This window comes from Pollachius pollachius (assembly GCF_949987615.1).
Source record: "Pollachius pollachius genome assembly, chromosome: 14".
Classification (NCBI taxonomy): Eukaryota; Metazoa; Chordata; class Actinopteri; order Gadiformes; family Gadidae; genus Pollachius; species Pollachius pollachius.
In genome coordinates this window covers 6,268,750-6,285,229 of record NC_136947.1, presented here as the reverse complement: position 1 = coordinate 6,285,229, position 16,480 = coordinate 6,268,750, and the positions used below count along the sequence as shown (strand labels likewise).

General features: G+C 45.1%; 1 protein-coding gene across 1 annotated transcript in view; it reads left to right on the top strand.

Annotated features, from left to right (window-relative positions):
• Positions 1-12,415: 12,415 nt before the first annotated feature.
• LOC307085702 (uncharacterized protein) overlaps positions 12,416-16,480 on the top strand; it is a gene marked incomplete at both ends in the record, with an annotated part of 43,041 nt that continues 38,976 nt past the window's right edge. Inside the window, one exon of the mRNA XM_079750567.1 lies at positions 12,416-12,610. Coding sequence (XP_079606693.1) covers positions 12,416-12,610 — 195 coding nt within the window. The remainder of the gene's footprint in view (positions 12,611-16,480) is intronic.

Here is a 16,480-nt window from a genome sequence, read left to right as displayed (position 1 = left end):
GCTGTTTCTATTGATCCACTCTGTATTAAAAACCGAAGTCAAAGTGACCACTTTCAGGGCTCATGAAAGCTCTCATTTTCCCTTGTCTTCCAGTCACCGTGATTTATGAAGCAATGCCTTACATCTTTGCAAAGAATAATATAGATTAGAGGACATAGATTGTGTGTCTCAATGTGTTTTTGCGGGCTTCTTTGCTTGTTGGTGTGTCTGGACATGTGTATCTGCATGTGTGGGGGTATATTTTTGCATGTGAGTGCTTATGTGATTATAGTACCTTGTATACAGATCGAAGGCCTGGACAGAGCAGCTCTCCTGGGCATGTGTGGCTATAGCAGCAGATGAGCTAGCCAGCCAGGCTAAAGCAGCTCTATGTGTGCCTATAGCAGCAGATGAGCTAGCCGGCCAGGCTAAAGCAGCTTTACATGTGTGTGGCTGTAGCAGCAGATGAGCTAGCCGGCCAGGCTAAAGCACCTTTACATGTGTGTGGCTGTAGCAGCAGATGAGCTAGCCGGCCAGGCTAAAGCAGCTTTACACGTGTGTGGCTGTAGCAGCAGATGAGCTAGCCGGCCAGGCTAAAGCAGCTTTACACGTGTGTGGCTGTAGCAGCAGATGAGCAAGCAGGCCAGGCTAAAGCACCTTTACATGTGTGTGGCTGTAGCAGCAGATGAGCTAGCCGGCCAGGCTAAAGCACCTTTACATGTGTGTGGCTGTAGCAGCAGATGAGCTAGCCGGCCAGGCTAAAGCACCTTTACATGTGTGTGGCTGTAGCAGCAGATGAGCTAGCCGGCCAGGCTAAAGCACCTTTACATGTGTGTGGCTGTAGCAGCAGATGAGCTAGCTAAAGCAGCAGCAGATGTCAGCAGCAGGGGGCTCAGCAGGGAGGAGCCTCCTGACTTGGCTCCTTCCGCTGGTCATCAGCAGACTTGTTGCCTCTCACTCCGGCTTCCCATATGGAGCTCGGGGTAGCCGTCCTCTGTCTCCCTGGGGATATGGTCCGAGACTTTTTTAAAAAGGCTCACCAGAAGAGCAGCAGATGTCCGCCATCCCTCCCCAGGAGCTGAGTCTCGGATGTCTCCCCTGAGTTCTGCTGGAGAACCCCAGGCCGCCTTTTGACTCATCATATCAGATGTATTTCACGGCCCGCAGAGCTGACTTCTGTCCAAGTGAAGCAGAGCAGTGTAGAGCTGTAATGCCCCCCCCACCCACTGCCCCAACTCACTGTGCATGTATTCGGGGCCCATTTCACAGCTTCCCTCTCGTTTAAATTGTGTTGCGGTGAAATAACGTGTCACCGTTCTACCTCACAACAACACACACACACGCTTTCGGACCAAAAGCAATGTTTATCTCCTGTGTCTCCCCCCGGAAGATGTAACCGGGCGTCGGTGTCCGAGGATGGACGACGGTGGAGGGTCGCTCTGTCGCGTGCCTCCTCACTCACGCTGCTCCCTCGGACACTCCGTTTCCCGCTCACCTTGGCCGCTCTCGGAGTCTAATTGGGTTTCATTGATTTATCCGCCGTGACGCCGGTTATGGCCGCTCGCCGCTGACCCAGCAGAAAAACAACAAACATCAGCTGTACCACCACCCACTGCAACCCCCCCCTCCCCCCTCCCACACTGTCCACCTCCACCTCCACCTCCACCTCCACCACACCCACACACACACACACACACACCCTTCAACACTATCAATACAACAAGAAGTGAATGAATGATCTACAGTGAGCTGAAGAAGACTCAACCTGCCACCCGAGCCCCGGGCCCAGGCTGCAGAGGTTGGATTAGAGTCTGGGGGAGGGGGGGGTCGGGTTCCCTCTCCCCACCAGTCCTCCACCGGGGGGGACAGGGAGCCCGTCAGTCTGGGGCCCTGACGACGGAGAGACACCCCGAGACGGGGGGCCTTGTTAGCTTGACGTGGGTAAGAAGAGTGTCTGGACATATGGCACGGCCACGCATTGATGCCTCGGTGGGCGGGGGGGGGGATGACACGTGTCACCTTGAGCTCTTGGCGAGTCGTGTCCGGGATGTAGTTCGCCTGCTGGGCCAGCCGGAGCGTGAGATGAAGGTGGAGTGGGCTTTTTCTCTCATGGCTTTTTGCTCTGTCTGCGACAGCAGCGACTTAGAGCTTGTTCGGTGTCTGGGGCTGAAAGTGAAGAAGAAGAAGAGATTTCAGCGTACACCGCCTAAGAGATAAAGAAAAAGGGAAGAAGCGGCCCTGGTCTTTATTTCCATATAGTACAGCAAAGTACGGGCTTAAGGAAAAGAGGGTAGAACACAGACAGAGGTTTGATGCCGACTGTGTTCCTGTTCCCTGCTCTATAGGCCTGGCCCTTCTCTCTAGCCTGCATTATAAGCTGTTGATTATGACAGTGACAGCTCCTCAGGTGTGGAGTAGTCTAAATTTGTTATTCTGCCCACACACCGCCATCCCTCCCTTTTTACCACCTGCATGGAAAGACACAAGCACACACACATACACACACAAACACACACACACTCACACGTTGCACCCTGTCTCCCTGTTACCATCCAACCGCACGTACGTACGCAAACCACATCACAAACGTGCACATATACACATACTGACACACACACACACACAGACACACACACGCACATATACACATACACACACATGCGCGCACAGACAGAAACACACACACACACACACACACAAACACATTTGTGCAGGCATACACACACATTCACATCGACATGCACATTTCTCACAGCTGCTGTGTCAGCAGGAGTCTGGGGCCGGGGAGAGGGGATATGAAATGAATCAGCTTCCCACTGAAGCGCCCATGGTGATATGATCTAAAAGCATCGTGCGGGTGCTTGATTAAGGTTTGCACAGACCACCAATATTGGTACAAGCTCGTGTTTGTCATCTTTAGTGTATTATAATGCAAATGCGATAGTTATATATTTTCTAACACGAGCACGACCTATATGGAAAGTTGCGATCTGCGCTCAGCTTATAGCCATAAATCTTACATCAAAAGGAGCACTAAGCTGGAATCACTCTGCGAGTGAGGTGCCACGTGGCCCGTCGCACGCTGAACACCCGCTCCACACAAGTATCCTCCCGCTCGGAGCCTCTTTGTTAACGCAGCCTTTTATCACCGCGCCTGCCGCAAGACCTTCTTACATTATTTACCTGCACCCAAATGACTAGATCTGGTGTCAGGCATGTAGGCCCACACGTTCACACCAGATCTAGTCATTTAGGTAGCTGTCAAGAGGACAATGCGCCGCGCTTCGAGGTCGTACCTAATAATGACGAACACTCGGCAGGTAGTAGGGGGGGTGTGTGTGTGGGTGTGCAGATCGACTTCCCTGCCACGGGTGTATGAATAGCACACTGAGCATCTGCTCCTGTGGCTCCGCTCGCCCTGCTCTACATTCCCTCCACCGCCGCCTCTTCTCCCCTCGCCAAAACGTGGAGGGGAACCGGCCTGTTGGCTGGAAAGAACCACAAGTCCACCGTAAAGGAAGAGAGGAAAATACCAGGGAGAAGAAAAGAATAACACAAAGGCAGCTGAGGAACAGTGTTGGCTGTGTAAACTAATCAGGGCGAGGGTGATGATAGTTTGAGTCTACGTTCAAGCAAAGAAAAGTAAAATTGCCGGGGTGTTGATTCATATCAAGAAGTCCTCCGCTCCCGTCCTCCTCTGTTCGGGCCGCTGTGTTGTTTCTGCTCGGCTCCGAGGCTCTAATTTGCTCCAGCTTTGGCTCCACTCTTCCATGTAAATGCAATCAAGTTGCTGACAAAGTGTTTCTGTTGGCAGCGTCGCCGTCTGCCGTTTCGATTTAGAAAACGAATAAATAATGAAATAAATAGGTAAAGCGGGAAAATGATCTAAAAATAGCAACATTAATCACTTTGCCAGGCCTTGCTGTGGAGAGCCTCCGCCGAGGTTATAACTTCACCTTTAAAGAGTCACATCGATTTCTCCCCGAGCAGTTGGTTCCCCTCCCACTCTCTGGTATGTGACGTTTATTTTTACTCTAATCCAACTGGACACGGTTAAGTTATTGAGGCCCGGCGTACAGTAAGAAAGATTGCTGACCTTTTGACATACACATTCATAGTCAACTTTTAATTGGGTTCCACATTCAGTTCATTAGTTTGCTGTTCTAATGCGGACTGATTGGAAAAAAAACGCATTTATTAGACGTGATCTAACGTGAGTAGGTTAACAAAGCACTGGGCCAACTACATTAAGACTGATTGCCCATACACATGTAAAGGTTACATCAACCTTCAACGCATGGCAGCCCAACACTATTCATCCAAGCCTTTCTTGGCATGTTTCTCATCATGTAACAGGGGTTGCTGTTAGAAGTGTGGATGGTTGATTTGAGAGCCTGCGTGTTAGAGCTCTTCAGTCTAATAGAGTTAAATTTCCTCTGGAGTCAGGAATTACTTCTCATAAAGGCATCATTAGCTTCTCTTCCCAGGTCCGCCTTGGGGCCTCCGCAGAAGAGACACCGCAACGATGATTGGCTGTGTTTTCATAGTTTCCACTTTTATAGTCTTTTCAAGATCTGCAACACAAATACGCAATCTTGCATTGTTTTGTTGTTTTAGTGACTCTCCCCCTGAAGAGAGAGGACTTGTGTGTAATATACACCGAACCTTCCTAATGGGTAAAGGATTGAATGTTTGTCTGGACTTTCTCAACAGCAGCGGGGTCAAAACAAGCAACCGTTGGTTGGGTTTCGAGTGACAGGGGCCGTTGTCATGGCAGTATGATCGCTACCGGTCCTGACAGAACGTCTCTTATGGACGTGGTGAAATCATGACCATATTTGGCCCGGGGGGTTGTCTGGAGTCTCGTAATAGAGTGTCATCTCGTATTTACCGGTAGATCAGACTTAAACGCCAGGGCGCTGACCTGGGAGTGCATCAGTCGCCTGGTCAGACCTGATTAACAAATATTGAATTGCAGTGCCTGTGCTTCCAGTCAATATTTAAGGTTTGTAGATCATATACTTTGTTTCACTTTCAGAGGCCGTAGGATGTACATCTATTTCCAGGGCACAGGTCTAGATTTTTCAGATCTGTGAAAATTTAAAAGGCATTTGCATTTTCCACCCACACAAGCGTGTGCACACACACACACGCACACACACACACACACACACACACACACACACACACACACACATGCACACAAACACACACACACACACACACACACACACATACATGTACAAACACCCTGACAGTGCCTCTGTTTATTTTGTTAATGGAAGAAGCACAATTTCTAACCAACACAGTGTTGTGCTTTCATGTTACACGACAACAATATGATCAAAGCCACCAGCTCCTGTGTGCTCCTCCAACCTTCGCCATTGACAATTTAGGCAGGAAAAATAGCCTGTGACATCCATTTCCTCCCCCTGGCATGGAGGTTGTCATCTTGGATACCACACGACACACCGCAGAAGGCGGCAGAGAAAATAGCCAAATGAAATCTACGTCACCCGTCTTTCACTGGAACCAAGTGATGCTCTCTGCCATTCAGTGCCCGCCTCCTGTATCATATTGTACCTGTTTGTTTGCTATATTTTTGTTTGTTGTGAGGACACAAATGTTTTTTGTGTTTATTGTGTTATTTCCGCCCAGAGACCAGCAGACCTGGACAACGTCAGCCCACACGGATGTGTTGTCTGGGCGTTGTTTGCTTTGAAGGCTGCAGAAAAGCTCTTGGTCAAACAGCTGCACGGCTTCAGCCGTCCTTCAGCAACCTTCACTGGGAGTTTGGATTAAACGGACGAGAACAAAGCGAAGGATTTGCGCCGCGGTTGTTTGCATGCGTTGCGCAACAGACACCCATCCCCTGCTCTGTTGTTCACAGTCCTTGTTTGGGCACCAGTGTGTCTCTTCAGTTTAGGGGGAATACATCGGACCTGAAGCATGACCCGTAGAGACATCCTTTCTAATTGAACTGAATTGTATTGTATATGAGGGTCCTAACCCATACATTGCAAAAAATCTAATCAGAGCTAAAGAAAACCCTGTCGTGAATACTGTTAATGGAGTGCCAAATAAAGGTCTGTGGAACACGAAGGATGTTAATTCAATTTGAGTTTTAATCGTAACATCTGAGAGGACAATTAGGAAACACAACGATCTATTTGCAACGCATGACAATACAAACAAGCCAACGCTATCTGATGGAGGCTAATTTGATTTTGTACGTTGTGAACGCCAGCGTGTTTAACAGACTTCTCCTCGCATCGTCCTTCATGAACCAGCCTCAAAACGTATGGTCGCCATTATCCCAACTGAAAGTGTTGAGACTTCCACATCTGTGTGTGCGATGGCATTGAGGATATACACCACACGCCTCAAGTTGAGCAGAAATCATCTTTTCAAAGACCTTTAAACAATGAAGAATCATTCACTAAAAAAGTATTGTGGGCCACGCATTTCTCTCATGAAAGGGAAACTCCTTCTCTTCAATTCTGATTATTTGTTTATTTCTTTCGTTTTTGGATTGGGAAATGATTCAACGCATTTTTTGCAGTGGCGTAATGAATAATGGCTTTGGAGGAACAGAGACAAAGACCAGTTTCACATGCTCGGGTGAATCCCGAGGTCGAGCTAGGTTAACGACATCCAGTCAAACCAAAGTATTAATTTTGATGCAAGTAAAAAAAGAAAAGAAAACGTCAACCCTCGCTTAATAGGATTTTCAAGTTTAGTGCTTTTCTTTTTATAAAACAAAAACACCTCCCATAATGCATCATTCTAGCCCTGTTCGACGCTGCCGCCGCTCTCTCATTCATCACACCGCCTTGCGTGACTCGACCGCTGCGTCTTTGTGTTTTTCCACGAGATAATTACAAAGTGTGTGTGTGTGTGTGTGTGTGTGTGTGTGTGTGTGGGAGGGGGGGGGCGGGGGCATCACAGCGTTTCACAATTTCACCACATTAACGTATTGGGAGTAGAAGGAAACTGTTGTGATGGAAACAAATATATAGATTATTTATTTATTTATCGGGTGGATGGTTGCGTCCAAATGGCACATGCTGTTATGATATCTGCCACTGTTGTCTTTGTTGTCGCCCATACCTGCTGCTCGGCTAAATGGTCTGTCACTAATGAGGCACACACAAACACACACCAGTAGAATGGAGATTTACATGATTTAGATTGCATTCGGGTGTCACATATTGTTTATTTATTTTTCCAATGTCCTTCGCCCTTGACTCACTAGTAAACATCTCATAAACCCCAGCTCTCTGTTCTGGTCAAACAGGCTGGACGCATGGAACATGTATGATCGATCCATTCAAAATGTATAGAATAAAAAAAAAGTAATAAAATCGGAATGGATTGTAATGTTCCCTCAAAGGGATTAACGCAAACAGATGTAATATTGTACACGTTGAGTCTGTAAACAACAACAGCCAGTGGCGGTTTTAGCAAATTGGGGGCCCAAGGCAAAGATCTGTATGGGGCCCACCTCGTCCGATCTTTAAAAGAGAACGGAGGGAAAAAAATACTGACTGAATGGTGGATAGGCAGGTAAAGCTAATCTCCGCGGAAGTAAAGGTTGGAGATGAGAAAAAATACCTTCCCCTTTAAACCTTTCATACACTTCTTTAATCCAAAATGAAGATGGAAAGCAGAGAACACACAAAAAAGCAGAGAACACACAAACTAATAGTCACAATGGAACCCAAAAGAGAGTAAGGTTTGAGATAAAACCTGTCTCTGCCAAAATGCCAGGAAAATTAGCACTGTTTATTCTTTTTTTTAAGATCAAATCAACATCGATATAACCAGCAAGAAAAGTAGTTAGGATAAACCCCCACCAACAGTCATATACTTGCCAAGCTGAATAATTTACTTTGTATGTGTGAGTGAGGTTGCAATTTGCAGTCCTACTTATTGACGTCTTCTCACAGGTCTTCAGCTAGCTGCTGCTGCTGTAGCGTCATGTTCAACGCTTTGGACGTTGTTGTTCCTGTCTGTATCCCCAACAGTAGCCATAAAAAGTGTGTCATCTTTGGCAGTGTTGCCAAATACTTAACGGCATCTTTTAGCTTTTTTCTTTTATTTGAGCCGCTTGGGTAACTTTATTTCCTAACCCTTCATTTTATTTTTGCGTGTAGACTCGTCTTGCTTCGTCTCTGTGTTTTTTTTGTTTTTTTTTTGAGGATGGTTTGGGGCCCCCCTACTATGGGGGCCCCAAGCGGCCGTGGCCTATGCCTCTATGGTAAAACCGCCACTGACAACAGCAACAAGAGATAGAAAACAACGGGGCTCCCCTCTTAGCTGAGGGAAACTGTTTGAGATTGCTGGGAAGCAAGGTTATTATCGTCAATGAGAAGAACTCTTTTTTCTGTTAAATAAAATCGTAATAATAGCAAGGTTTTACAGACAAAAGGATTACGAACTGAAAGTGTATTCTGTGTCTAGAAAATAAAAATGATAAACGAAACATTTGGAGAACATTTCTTCAGTTTATGTTTTTGTCAATTTGTCTTTTGTGGAATGTTGTTTACCTGTCCTTAGTGAATACAGTTGTCTTTTAAATGGTACGATGTTTGAGTTTTTAATACAAAACCTTTTTCTGACCTTTTTGAATCATGGCAGATACCCAGTTTTACAAAATAATACAAAAACTAAAACAGAAACTATGAAAAACCAACTACTACCAAAAAATATTAACAAAACTAGCAAACACGCTTCAAAAACATTTTACCCTTAACTGTAATTGTAAGTGAAAAGCAAAAAGCTAATAAAAATAAGGAGTGAACGAATGAAAAATGCAAAAACGAATCCTTGCTACAGAAGTGCCACTTAACTGCACAAAGTACACAAATGCAACTGAATGTTTTACTGAATCAACATTGAGTATCGGGTTGAAGTGGATTCGGGCAAACATTTTCTCCTTCCTTCTCCTTGTCTTTCTCATGTTCCTCAGATTCCAAGAAACTCTGTGCAACCTACCCCTCTGCCTATGTGTTGCCGACAAGGCTAGAGTGAAACAAACGGGCCTGAAGTCATCAACGTCAGATAAGCTAAGAAAACACACAACACATTCTACACCTCTTTGCCTTGGCTCGCGTTGGTGCTTTACTGGAACTTTGGCTGAAAGCACTTCAATGATGTTGAAACTCCACTGAGGTGCCAGCAAATTGAAGTATCTCTCTCCTTCTCTCTTTCCCTCTCTCTCTCTCGCTCTCCCTCTCTTTTCTCTCTCTCTCTCTCTCGCTCTCCCTCTCTCTCTTTCTCTCTCTCTCTCTTGCTCTCACTCTCTTTTCCCTCTCTCTCTCTTTCTCTCTCTCTCTTTCTCTCTTTCTCTCTCTCTCTTTCTCTCTCTCTCTCTCTTGCTCTCCCTCTCTTTTCTCTCTCTCTCTCTCTCTCTCTCGCTCTCCCTCTCTCTCTCTTGCTCTCCCTCTTTTCCCTCTCTCTCTCGCTCTCCCTCTCTCTCTCTCTTGCTCTCCCTCTTTTCCCTCTCTTTCTCTCTCCCTCTCTCTCTTTCTCTCTCTCTCTCTTTCTCTCTCTCTCTTGCTCTCCCTCTCTTTTCCCTCTCTCTCTCTCTCTTTGTCTCTCTCTCGCTCTCTTTGTCTCTCTCCCTCCCCCTCTTCAACCTGCTGTTGAAGTAACTGAAAATGTTCCGTACTGAGTAGCCTTATCATGGCTCTCTCTCTTTGGCCGGTGGTGAGCTGGACCCTAACATTGGCAATGACGCATTGAGCTCTCTCTGCCCCAGCACCCCCCACCCCCCCTCTCTCTTTCCCTCTCTCCCTCTCACTCTCTCGATCTCTCTCTCCCTCTTCAACCTGCCGAGATATCGAAAAATGTTCCACACTGAATGGCCTTATCGTGGCTCTATCTTTATGGCCGGTTGTGAGTCTGACCCATTGTGCAGTTCCCTGTCACTGCACCTTCTCACAGTCACTTAACACTCAACTTTAACAGCGTTGTTGACCTAAGGGAGGGTAGAGGGGAGGAGGAGGAGGGTTGAATTGATGTCATTGATGCAATGTATGACTAATGAACCCCAATTTACGGTTAGTGGTTGCATCATCGAGTAGCATGGTGAGGAGAAAAACTAGATCGACAACACTCAATCAAATAAAGAGTGTAAAAAGTAGACTAAAATGTATACCTTGATATTTTATAAGATAAGATAAAGTAAGACTTTATTTATTCTGAAATTCTGGTGCAAATGCTCTTCTTCCAAAGAACAGTGCTTCCAATGCGGTTAATACGAACTGGGAATTGAATTTCAATGGTGGTCTATTTAAAAGCTGTCAGCCTTGTGGTATCTAGTGTTATTACTTTTGTGTGTGTCTGTGTGTGTGTGTGTGTGTGTGTGTGTGTGTGTGTGTGTGTTTGATGGAAGAATGATGGCTAACGTCTCCACATAGTTTAATGGGGCTGATTTGACGTTGACGGTATCGGGAAGTCGAGCGAACATGAAATGCGTGGATGGCCCGCCCCTTGAGAAATGCACGCAGCCCTCATGGTATTAAGCACAATAAGCATACATGTCTTACTCAAAGAGAAGCAACGCAATTTATCTGATGCCTAAATTTAGTTAAGCGCCGCTACTATCAAAGCAACCGTGACAGTTTAAACAAACACTTGCGCAGAAGCCCTAGAAGAAGAAAAGGACGCTGTTAAACATAGATTGGAGGAAAATGTAAGTGTTTCTTGGTGTCAAACTGTCACGAAGAAGTGATACAAAAATGCGCTTTTCTATTGGAATTTTAAGAAAAAATGTACGTTTGTCGGATGTAATGACGGCTGGGAGCTTGGGAGAGGGCTCATAAAAATGGTATCATAATGATGCATCTAATGGGATGCATCTACTCAAGTAAAGTGATATGATTAACTTTAAGTTCGGGTATAACTTTATATTGCATCAGACCGGGATAATTAGAGTAAAAATAGCTCACTTATACGAACATTCCTCCCAGAAAAAAAAAATAGCTGTGCTGTTAGTTTCAAAACAAAAGTGCGTAACCGGTTTGGACTTTAGCAAAGGCAATGGAGGCGGGTTGTTACATTAACAGCACAGGGGGGACGAGACGCGCATTGTCGGTTTTAATTGACTCCTCTTAGATCACAACTTTCTGAAACCAAATTAATCCTTTCAACTCTTGCAATTAGGAACACAAAGAGATGCCTGACAAAAGGTTACATAACACACTGAGATGTTAATGTTGTTGACGGACTTAGTTCTCAACTGGCCAGAACGGATAATGAGCTCATCTGTGTTATTTAAATCCCCCCACAGCAATGAGGGCTTTTATTTTGGAAGTTTTGTGATGTACCACTTACCTGTGTGTGCGTGTGTGTGTGTGTGTGTGTGTGTGTTTTGGTATTCTGTCGCTGAGTGTGCGTTTGGTGTGTGTGTGTGTGTGTGTGTGTGTGTGTGTGTGTGTGTGTGTGCAATGACCCTGAAAAGCCAGACATGAACATGTTCCTTTTGTACAAGAGGCCGAGGAAGCCTCCTGGGTTGCCACGGTGATTGCAGGGATAATTACGAAGACAAATCACTCAAGCACATCTCACCTGAATCCCGCGCTGGAAGCATGAAACCAATTTAGAATAACATTGCAGCCTTCAGCGGCCCACAGACAGAAGTGTTGGCAGACAGGGACTCATAATGATGGTGCCCTGGCACTGCTGTCCCCACTGCTGCGCAACTGCAGCTCACACAGGAGCACTTTTTAAAAAGCGAAAGATAATAAATTGATGCACAACATGTTATTACTATTATCCTTTTTTTTTCTTTTTTTTCTTATATATGTTGATTTTATTACAGAAATTGTAATCATAATTTTTTGTATTATGTTATGCACATGTTCATTTTAACAATAATATATTCATTATTATCATTACCATTAATTTGACTACTAATATTATTATTATTTCAAAATTGTATACCTTGATGCGTCCATGCTGCAAAATGGCTTGTTTTCCATGGGCTGTGTGCTAATAAGTCACTTCTGGCTGGAGTTTTGTTTAGGAGTTATCTTGGGTTTGATGCGAACAAGATTGATGATGGGATTCCACAAGGGGGATTATTTCCCGACCTTGGGGAGGGCACATGCATCTGAAAGTGTTATCCCCTCATATCAAGCACCATCAATCTCATATCTAAGGAAACTATACAAATTGAGAGGTTTAATCAGATGTCGCAATTGACCCATTTAATCTGGAATACTGATTTATTATCTTCAAGCTATGTATATCTCTCATCTCTATGAAGTAGACGTGTAACCATAAAATACATTCCTAATTACCATCCATTGGTAGAGGATATTGAAGTTGGTCAACCACAGAAATCCAGCATCAAAATTTTTAGCAACTTTTTGGATCCCCTCCTGTCTGCTGTATTTACTGTGTGTATTCTCTACAGTCAAACACATAAATGCAACACACACACACACACACACACACACACACACACACACACACACACACACACACACACACACATACACACACAGAAAGAGGGAAACACATGCATGCTCACACAGACACTCACACACACACACACAACACACACACACACACACACACACACACACACACACACACACACACACACACACACACACACACAGTAAAAGTGGTTAAGCAAAAGCATTTAGTTGACATGCTGTGCACTGCCAATATCTGCTGTACCAGGATGCCTGGTTTACGTTTTGAAAAATAGCAGCCCATCAGCGAATTCCCAAGTGGAATTCAAATGTGGATTGGAATGTAGTTATCTTTTTATGAGGATTCAGCTGGAGGGGCTTTTTGTGGGGCTGGAGAAGTCCCTCTTCACAAACACTGTCACCACGGAGACACCCGCTGGTTCTTGCTGAATGGATGTGTCGGTGGCTGTCTTAAGCCATTCTGTCTCTGTCTGCTGGATCCATCACATTTAGAAAGCACCCTTGATGGGACAAAATCAGAGTTTTTCTACCAGACCAGGAGCCCATCTTGATGTGGCACTCATCCTTCCGCCCTTAGCCCTCTTATTGAGTTGTGGACCAGTGCAACCTGTGAATCAAACTCAGAGAATTTGGGAGGGCAGACCAAACTAGGGGAGCCAGAGCTGCTTGTTGTTCTGATGTCAGGCAGGATGTTGATTAAGAAGAGGGCTGTCTCTCCTGGAGGATTCCTTCGCTCGCAGCAGCCAGACGGAGGAGGGGGAGCTGACGGCGGGGGAGATAAGATGCACCGTTTTCCCCGCGTTCCGTTCAATGCAATGGGGATGTTTTAGTAAAACGTGGAACGCAAAAGGGCCTCAATCAAGTCAATTACGAGACGGTTTCCCAGACACATTACGGCAAGACGGTGAAGGGATGCTTAACATGGCATGAATTGGGAGGCTCACGAGGCACTGTGCGCCGCTGAAGCAAGGGCTCTCATCTTAGCCCCGCTGCCAGCACTAAGAACCTGTTAGCCCCCTGTGGGCTATTGATGAAAGGTCAGTCATCGCTGTTTGTGAGTGCCTGGAATTATCCAAATCACAGTCAGCATGTGTGTGTGTGTGTGTGTGTGTGTGTGTGTGTGTGTGTGTGTGTGTGTGTGTGTGTGAGAGAGTGTGTGTGTGTGCGTGTGTGTGTGTGAGTGCATTTATGTGTTTGACTGTAGAGAATACACTCTACGGAATTGATCTGTGTTAAAAAAGGTTGCCTCCAATTCTTCCTTGGCAAAGATTCCCTTGGGTAGCCGCAGAAAAACACTCGTGACCCAAACTATCTGGTATCGCACGCATCTGCCGTCTAGACGAGGTGAATACATTGCAGGGAAGGAGAGAGAGAGAGAGAAAGAGAGAGAGAGAGAGAGAGAGAGAGAGAGAGAGAAATTCTACGCAATGCAGCACATTTTCCTGCTGCTTGCGTTTCACAAGGGTTTGTTTTTGACATTGTTAACAGGGCTGAAGCAAATGCGCTCAAGAGTTTGAGAGGCCTCATTAAATGGTGCTGCTCAGATTCAAGGGGAAGGATCTCCTTTATCTGATCTGATTAAAGGAAAGCTTGGCAAACATTTGAAGAGGACATGGCAGGGAGTTGTGGGGGATAGCAGGACACTTGTCTATAGATGGGAATGAGGACGTTATTTCCTGTCTCCTTTCGAGAATGCTTTGAAAGGAGACGGGAACGTACACTGCAAGCCTAATCGTTGTTTGACAAAATAGATAAATCAAGTTTGCCGTGCTGTGTGGTTTCCCCTTTGAAGCCGCGTACGGTTTGGAGAAATACTCTCCAACTTTTATTAAGTGGCACTGCGGAGAGCCAAACAGCAAACATGTGTTGAAGGCCGTCTCTCCTTGGCCCCTAGTATCAAATAAACTCTTACGCTGTGTCAACTCAACAAAGTGTGCCTGAAAAACATTTGTTTGGAACAAGGTCTCATCCTCCATGACAAAATGATTCTTTGATGCCGGGCCGTGGATGAGGCGCTGTGTCACTCGGTGTTTAGCTGAAAGGTGTGTTGGGTCACTGAGTTGATGACAAGGCCATTCATTATCGGCGAACCTCGCAATGTGCCAGCCCTTCATCACCCGTGCTGTTATGGCAGGTCCATCAAAGGAAGGCAGCTCTAGTCGTTTTTGTATTTATTTTAGTTTTTTAAGTTGTCACAGTTCAGCTGGATTTTTCAGTGTCCCTCCAGCTTGTCTTTTTTTTCTTACATCATAATATTTTCTTTGAGGATTAAGTAAGTGAGGAGATAAACGGGGTAAGAGAGCTCCTAGATTTCACATGGCCTGCAAACATTTGAATTCATAAAAAGCATTTTTACACAGGGTGACTGTTTGATATGCAAAATGCAAAAAAAAAAAAGCATATCATTAGAGTTGGGATGCAAGAAAGTTGCTTTTTTTTCTTCTTTTCCAATTTCGGCTCCCCGGCGAGAGAATTGCACGTTGCATCATTGCACTTGTGAAGTTTTCTCAGACGTTCACCTCGAACTCACCGCAGTGCGACTCCGGCAAGACTTTATCAAGTCACGCAACAGGCCTGGCTGGAGAGAAGGAACCACTCGGGGAAGTCAGAGCGGGAGAGATATTGTCCATCAGCCACTTCACCTGCTTCTAATGTCTTGCCTAGCCCATGTTGGACTGTGTGTTTGATGTGTGCACCTCCTCGCCGCCTCCAACCCTACTCCGCTAGCACCCCACTACTCTTTTATGTCAGAACATCAACGGGCGGCACGGTGTCAGTGTCTCGCAAATGGATTTTCTAATCCATTTGTTTTTGCCGGACGTTCTTTCAACCCCCTCTTTTGAGACCCTAGCCAAAAATATACTTAAACAACACAAGCACCCCCTAAGACTCCTGTCTGTCTCGCCCACACCCCTCCTACCTCATCCCCCTTCCCCTTTTACTCGGCAGAGGACAGGAAATGGAGGCCAACAGGAAAGGCGAAGGACATCAGGAAAGATTCAAATAATGAGATGTCAAGCAGGGCAGACCATAATTGTTAATTACATTTATTCCAGTGCTGCTGGAAAGCGGCCACGATGCTTTCAGGAATATAAAGTGGTGTCCTCAACATGTTCCTGGTTCTGTCTTTTAAATGGATCTGAGATATAAGGGCTGAAACTCAATAAGCAGGGAACCTTATGCCGCCCGGCCCATGCCGCCGGGCTCTGAATAAAGATGCATCGGGCATAAAGATGCCCGATGGAAAAGGTTAAGATAGCTAGTCCTACAAGCCTTAGCATGTATAGAGATAGCAATCGTGATTTCCGTGTTCATTGTTATTTATTACGTCTTTTTGACAAAAAAAAAATCCTTGGCAAACCAGTCACTTTGGATCGAAGCAATATTGCTTTATACAAATGCAAGAAAATTTCATCTATGACTGAGATTTTACATTTGATATTACATTTAGGAAGCTTTCTCACCGCTATCCATATGGAGCATTTGGAGCGTACACGGCAATTCAGAGTATACAAAACACAGCTTTTCATCCTTTAAAGTTAAAATGGCTTTGTGTTCAAAGAATAGGATTTGACAGGGGAAATATACATAAGCCATTCAAGCCTATTCAAGATTCATTCCCATGTGAGCAGCCATAAAAGCCAGCTGTTGGATCTTCGGTGCCTTCTCACATAGTATTGAGGAACATCCCCATACCGAAAGAGAGAGACAAATGTACTTTCTTCATATTTCTAAAATAAGTTCAAGAGGCATATTAGTTATGTAACTGATATTATGTTAGTCGGCCAGTCAAAATGTCTGTGGCAATCCGATGCACTAACTACCTAGCTAAAGAATTATCAACAAAACAACTAGCTAGCTAACTTGATAATTAATTAATAAATAAATAATCATACTAACTAACTAATTTACTGACTTACTATTTACCTAATTTACTAACTAGCTAGCTGACAAAAAAAATACATGAACAGAAATACTACTCCACATTGGACGTTGTTCAGTATTCTAAGGACTGTAGTTGCCTAATTGATTTCCAAAGAAGGAACTGCCAA